Source organism: Camellia sinensis, chromosome 2, assembly GCF_055761805.1.
Source record: "Camellia sinensis isolate YWXY chromosome 2, ASM5576180v1, whole genome shotgun sequence".
NCBI classification, from domain to species: Eukaryota; Viridiplantae; Streptophyta; class Magnoliopsida; order Ericales; family Theaceae; genus Camellia; species Camellia sinensis.
This window is the reverse complement of record NC_138962.1, coordinates 191,799,942-191,807,116: the sequence shown is the minus strand read 5'-3', so window position 1 is coordinate 191,807,116 and position 7,175 is coordinate 191,799,942. Positions and strand designations below refer to the sequence as shown.

Genomic DNA, 7,175 nt, shown 5'->3' with positions numbered 1-7,175 from the left:
TCCGCCGATGCCTAAGGCTAGGCCTAGGCCTAGGCCCACCGGGCCCTCAAGGCTCGAATACCCCTGGGCTTAAGCTTGAGCCTAATTTTTGCCCCGTGTGCTGTCCTGGCCCGACTCAACTAGAATTTTGACAGGAGCCTGCAAAGCCTGATTACACCTCTACATAAAAGTTAGTTCGGTAAAAAAAAAAAAATTCAAAAGCACAAATTATTTTTATATAATTTTATTTAAAAAAATAAAAATAGTTTTTAAAATTTTAATTTTTCCCCCAATCTCAAAGCAGAGACCACCATGTGAGTGAACGAGTTAGTTTAAGTACAAACACTCTCTCTGGTGCAACTATAAACCTCTCATCTCTCTATACATTTCTCTCTAAAACTACCACCGTTCAAAAAACCCCGCCACCACCACCACCGCCGTGATCATGGGATGCACGGCGTCGAAGCTCGACAACGAGGACACCGTGCGGAGGTGCAAGGAGCGGCGACGCCTCATGAAAGACGCCGTCTTCGCCCGCCACCACCTCGCCGCCGCCCACTCCGACTACTGCCGTTCCCTCCGCTTCACCGGCTCCGCCCTCACCACATTCGCCGCCGGCGAACCCCTCTCCGTCTCCCACCACACCCCCGCCGTCCTCCTCCGCACCCCGTCTTCCCTCTCCTCCACCACCACCACCGCCATCCCTCCTCCTCCTCCTCCACAACGACAACCACAACCACAACCTCCTTCCTTCTTTCCCTCTCCCTCTCCCACCATCTCCGCCACCAGTGCCCCCACCTCTCGCCGCCACAACCACCACCGCAAACCCATCAAACTCCCTCACATTCTCTCCGAGTCAAGCCCATCTTCGTCCCCTCAAACCCACATCAACAGAGCTAAATCGAACGATTTCAATCCAAATTACGCATACAATGCATACAATGCAAATTCAACATTTTCGACCACTCCATCTCAAGCATCATCGGCCTGGAATTGGGAAAATTTTTACCCTCCATCTCCCCCTGATTCTGAATTCTTCAACCATCGCAACATCAACGACGACGACAAACCCTCAATCTACTCCTCTAATCGCCAAAAACACCACCGCCATGACCACCACATCGAGGTTGAAGATGATGAAGATGAAGAGACGGAGAGAGAGGAGGTTCAGTACAGCGAATGGGACGACCATTACAACACAACGAGCTCGTCCGAAAAAGACGATGGAGATGGAGATTCTAGATCTGAGATTGGGATTCAGTCCAATTTCGGATCCTCTGTCCGCACCGAATGGAAAGCTCCGCCTCCTGCGCCGCCACCGCCGTCGAAGAGCGATGTCGGATCTTCCGCCCGCTGGAACCCCGCCGGAAACGGCGGCGGAGACTTGGAACTCGTCGTCCGGCACCGAGATCTGGAAGAAATCGTGGCGGCGATCAGAGAATACTTCGATAAAGCTGCATCCGCCGGCGATCAAGTTTCCGAGATGCTCGAGACGGGTCGTGCTCAATTGGACCGGAGTTTCAGGCAATTGAAGAGTACGATACCAAATTGATCATCCAAAGAGATTGAATTTCAAATTATATATATATATTTGTTGTTGTTGTTGTGAGATTGGTTTTGGTGGTGTTGTTGCAGAGACGGTTTATCATTCGAGTGGAGTGTTCAGTAACTTGAGTTCGAGCTGGACTTCGAAGCCGCCATTGGCGGTTAAGTACCAGTTTGAACTGGGTTCCATTGATGAACCGGGCGGCCCGAAGAGTCTGTGTTCGACTTTGGAAAGGCTCTTGGCTTGGGAGAAGAAACTCTACCAGGAAGTGAAGGTACTAATAACAATCTGATAATTGCTTTCTATCAACATTTGGATTCCAATTTGTGTGCACAATCAAAAGCTTTCTCAAAAGGTTTGGATTCTTTAGGCTTAGTGAGCCTTTTTGGGGTAAACCTCGTTCAGAAAAAAATTAAAATAATCGGATTTCAATAATTATATGTAAATAAATGAACGACAAATATAATTTCAAAAATAGTCATATTCATTGCACACCATACTTTTTGTAAATTAACACCATTTTTTTCATTTGAATATCAATTCTGAATTGGGTTTTGTGGATTTTTTTGTTGTGATATTCGAACAATTAATTTTTATTGAATATTGGAAAAAAAAGAAGAAAAGAAAGTGTGAACTAAGAAGTTTTGTGGTTTGCAAATAGAAGCTACCATTGGATAGTCTTGGTCCGGTGTTGTGCAATGACAAAAATGTCCCTGAAAGATGGTGGGAATCATAGAGTGAAAATGTTGTGAATTTGAGGGTAATGGTGGTGATTTTGGAGGGTTTACACCATTGACCTAGGAAGAGTATCTTTTCACTGTTGTTCTGGGCTGTTTGGGTTCTCTGTGCAGTGGTGGTGAAATGACTGCAATGCCCTCTTTAACAGTTTGTCTGACAAAGATCAGCTTGTCACCTGTGGTGGTCTCCTGTGGTGGTCTCCTGTGGTGGTCTCAAATTTTAAAAAATGAGTGGAAGAGTCCAGGATGACATATAGATGTGTACTATTTTAGATGAAGAGTCCAGGATAACTGTACTAATTCAGAAAACAGGGTAAATCTTTAATTTTTAGAGAATGTTCAATATCAAACATGAAAAGCACCCATGTAATGATAATAAAAGGGTAAATTACACTTTGCCCCTAAAGTATTTTTCAATTTCCACTTTAGTTTTTAAAGTTAAAATTTTTCCATTTTAGTCTTTGAACTATTGAATTTTTCTCTATTTGGTCCGATTGCTAATTTCTGACCATTTTGCCTACTTAAATCTGATGTTTCTAAATGGTGTTAACCCAGTCCATACATTTGGCGCCACGTGGCCCTTTCTGTAAGCAAAATTAGCTATTTGTTCAAATTGGAAAAAATTCAATGCTTTAAGTGGGTGAACGGGAAGTGCAATTTACTCTGATAGAAATGGAAGATAAAAAATTCTTGCACCTCTGCAATTTACTTATTTGTGACTACTATAATTCTTCCACTACTTTATTATACTTTGAGATTGTTGGGTTTTGTCTGCAAGTAAGTGCAAATTTCTCATGACAGTGCAACTTCAGATGTAACTACTCTAATTGACAACAAAGTTACAAAAGCAACTGCTTACAATTGAAGATGAGTTTGCGTTGTTGCATTTGATTGTATTGAGCTTTTACATTGCCATTCATGAATGCTAATATGGACATTGAATTGACAATGAATGTAGGCTAGAGAGGGTGTAAAAATTGAGCATGAAAAGAAGTTGTCATCCCTACAAAGTCAGGAGTACAGAGGGGGTGATGAAGCAAAGTTGGACAAGACAAAAGCATCAATAAAGAAGCTACAGTCACTAATTGTGGTCACGTCTCAGGCCGCTTCCACCACCTCTTCTGCCATCATTGGTCTAAGAGATGCTGAACTTATCCCGCAGCTTGTTGAACTTTGTCATGGGTAAGTGGTTTCTTTTATGATATTCTGATAGCTTAGAATTAATTTGATGCACGCGGTAGGTGATGACATACTGCACAAATCATCTCTATTGTACAAAATTGTCTTCATGTGGACATTTTTGTCAGTACACTCAGCACCACATCATATTGTGATTCGTAAATCTATTGATCTCTCATGAAGGTGAACTGAAAACCTTCCACTAGTTGTGTTTTCGTATTTCAATTTGAAATGGGGAAGCTTGATGATTGTCTTGGACAAATACATGCAGCTAAAAATGATGGACATATTAGGAATTTTTAATTCTCTTCTCCCAAGTTTCATATGGTTGTCAGAATTCCAAAGAAATTAAAATGGATTGCTAACTAGTTGTGTTTTCGTATTTCAATTTGAAATGGGGAAGCTTGATGATTGTCTTGGACGAATACAAGCAGCTCAAAATGATGGACATATTAGGAATATTCAATTATCTTCTCCCAAATTTCATTTAGTTGTCAGAATTCCAAAGAAATTAAAATGGATCACTAACTATAGCTTTTTACGATTCCTTGTTTTATTTTTCTAAGATTACAATATTAAATAAAAAATTGTTAAGAGAAAATTTCTTTCAAATTCAACTTTACTCGACTTCATACCTTGTTCAAGTCTCATATCTTTGAGTTTTAAAACCATGCCTCTTACCTTCTTTTTGCAGTTAATGCATTCTCATTGGATGAGTACATACATTGTTCAGATTTTGAGCTTTGGCATGTTCATTCTCTACAATGTGAAGTATAGTTGAGAATCCTCATGTTTTGTTCTTACACATGATTAATGGTTAATAGTGATCAACATTTTACGATTGGGCAGTAAATCATGACTGGTGAACGTTTTTTTGGCTGGGTTGCTTCCTTACTCGTGTAAATCGCGCTATTTTAGATTGCTACCTTGTACCAATGTTACGTAAAAAATTATGAAGGGTGATTCTGTATGTGGCTTGCAACTTGCTCCATCATGGTCCTCTCCTTGGCTCTGTCCACCCACCATCTGCTTCTCTTCAAAACAGACTGTGGCCCCAACTTGCTGTTGTTTTTTACTTTGATCTACAAACTTTTGGGCAATTACTGACCGTAAACTTAAACAAAAAAACATTGATGGTTGGACAATTGGGTTCGTTGGCTTTTACTATGATATGACCCACCATTGTGCTGTCTCTACGTTAACTGACATATTGGTGGTATTATTATTAATTTTTGGTATTTAGTTATAGTACAGAATGATTGATTGGTGACTAAGAAAAGTGGCAGTTCAATTTTTCATCAAACATTCATTTACTTTAGATAAATGACCATAAAGTTATAGTTCATGCTATGATGAGTTGGAAAGTAGAGTTGATTAGCCTTTTAAGTTGGCTAAAAGTCACTTTTTGACTTTTAATCTATTTTAAGTCACATCATCTCTCTACTTTTTTATACGTTTTTTTTTTTTAAAATAAAAAGAGTCAAAAAGTCAGCTTTTAACTTACTTCCCAAAACAAGCTGTACAACATTGTTGCCTGGCTATTTATGTTGCATGGACTCGAGTACAACTATCTGGCGTCAACTCACATATGTTTTATATTTTATAATTTTTTTTTTTTGATAAGAAGTAAATTATTTTAAATGTACTTCAAATTAAGTAAGGCCTTATTTGTCATAACCTAAAAAAGTCAAAAAATCAAAAAGTCACTATCATATTTAAGTCACATCATCTTATTTAAGTCACATCATCTTTCTATCACATCACTTCAAATCCAACTCATACTCAACCCATATTTTATAAAAAGACAAAAAGTACACTTATTTAGATCATTCCAAATCACTCCTAATGAAAATATAGAATTTATACATCTGATTCGAATGAGATGCTAGAAATGTTTATTTACTACAATTTATGTATCCTATTCTAATGGATGCAGGTTCATGTACATGTGGAGATCAATGAACCAGTTCCACGAAGTGCAGAATCACATTGTGCAGCAAGTGCGCAGCCTCGTGAACAGATCAACCAAGGGCGAGTCTACCTCTGATCTGCATCGACAAGCAACTCGCGACCTTGAATCAGCCGTCTCTGCCTGGCACTCAAGTTTCTGCCGCCTGATCAAATTCCAACGGGACTTCATCTTCTCCCTCCATGGCTGGTTCAGGTTGACCACCATTCCCGTCAACAGCGAACCACCAACCATTGGCAACAGAGAACCCTCTGATGCATTCGCCTTCTTTGACGAATGGAAGCTTGCCCTTGATCGTGTCCCAGACACAGTCGCATCAGAAGCCATCAAAAGCTTCATTAACGTTGTCCATTCAATATCGATGAAACAAACAGAGGAGGTCAAGGTTAAGAAAAGAACAGAATCTGCATCCAAAGAGCTTGAGAAGAAGGCTTCATCACTTAGGAACATAGAAAAAAAGTACTATCATTCGTACTCTATGGTTGGTATCGGGCTTCCCGATACTGGGCCCGACACGGGTCACGTGTTGGACATGCGGGACCCACTTGCCGAGAAAAAATCCGAGCTCGCATCTTGCCGAAGGCGAGTTGAGGAGGAGATGTTGAGGCACGCCAAGGCAGTAGAGGTGACTAGAGCAATGACGCTGAATAACATTCAGACGGGCTTGCCGGGGGTTTTTCAGGCTATGACCAGTTTTTCGGCATTGATCATGGAGGCGCTTGAGACAGTATGCACACGGTCCTATGCTATCAAGTAAATAAAACACACAATAGTAAATATTCTTAACAATAATAGTAGCATTATATTTTCTTTTTTTTGGTTCTAAGGTAAGTTGAAAGTTAGAAGCATTAGCTCTTTGTGTTTTTTGGTTATTTGATATGTAGATATGTTGAATTTTGCGGTTGTCATATTTTTCTTTTTTTTGTTTTTTGTGGGAAGGAATAGGGAAATGGGGAGGGAAAGGGTATGTGTACGTACAGAAAATAGCCTGATTATTGTATCAAAAGGTACACTTTTTCAGCAATGAATAAATGTATCTTTACCATCTTTATTATTAGGGGTAAGAACATCTTGAATGATAAATGCGATAATAGTGTTGGTCTTATTATAACTTGACAATAAATAGTTGAAAATGACAGAATTATAGCAATGATGCTCTAATAATTAGATGTCATTTTAATAGAACCAAATACAGAAACTGTGTGTTCGGAACGACCGACTGGGCGGTCATTCCAAATATATCAATTTTTATGTTTGGTTTCGCAAAAATGGTGGCTTTGCAAAAATTTATCTATTTTACGAGGTAGGGAGGGAGGTTTTGTCTGAGTTGGCACATATGGCAGTTTTGACACAAGTTTTGGCATCTGTCAGATTTGGCAACTGCCATACAACACCGTTGGAGCATCATTTTCTTCTCCAGCTGTCAAATTATAACAATAACAGTTTTAATGACAAACCATCAAAGATGATCTAACTATTCTCTTTTCACTACCTTCTTATTTCTTCTTCTGACATTGCGTCAGTTGTCATCTATCAGTCATGGATTCACCCTCCAAGGCTGTGTTGGGACCATGATTTTCTTTTCAAATGTCTATTTAAATTGATGATTTAAACATATCTTAATGATTTTTATGTGTGACAGAGACAGGGAAGATAATTGTCTCCACTGGTGTCCATCTGTAACGAATGTTGTTCATAAGCAAAATTTTCATATAAAAAAAATCAGGCGAGTCAAATAAATGTAACAATATGATTACATCACATT

The 7,175-nt window shown here is 39.5% G+C and overlaps 1 protein-coding gene across 1 annotated transcript; it reads left to right on the top strand.

The window, feature by feature from the left end:
- Positions 1 to 283: 283 nt before the first annotated feature.
- LOC114292829 (nitrate regulatory gene2 protein) lies at positions 284 to 6,461 on the top strand. The gene is made up of 4 exons (XM_028236849.2): positions 284 to 1,514; positions 1,615 to 1,799; positions 3,221 to 3,444; positions 5,378 to 6,461. Exons 1-4 carry the CDS (start codon positions 425 to 427, stop codon positions 6,165 to 6,167), a joined length of 2,289 nt encoding a protein of 762 aa, XP_028092650.2. The 5' UTR covers positions 284 to 424; the 3' UTR covers positions 6,168 to 6,461.
- The last annotated feature ends 714 nt before the right edge of the window (positions 6,462 to 7,175 follow it).

Bases quoted from the DNA above. Each gene is read 5' to 3' on its own strand.
- LOC114292829 (XM_028236849.2), top strand. From the start codon at position 425: ATGGGATGCACGGCGTCGAAGCTCGACAACGAGGACACCGTGCGGAGG. The intron at 1,515-1,614 runs GTACGATACCAA...GTGTTGTTGCAG, and splicing joins GAGTTTCAGGCAATTGAAGA to AGACGGTTTATCATTCGAGT. The intron at 3,445-5,377 runs GTAAGTGGTTTC...TAATGGATGCAG, and splicing joins CTTGTTGAACTTTGTCATGG to GTTCATGTACATGTGGAGAT.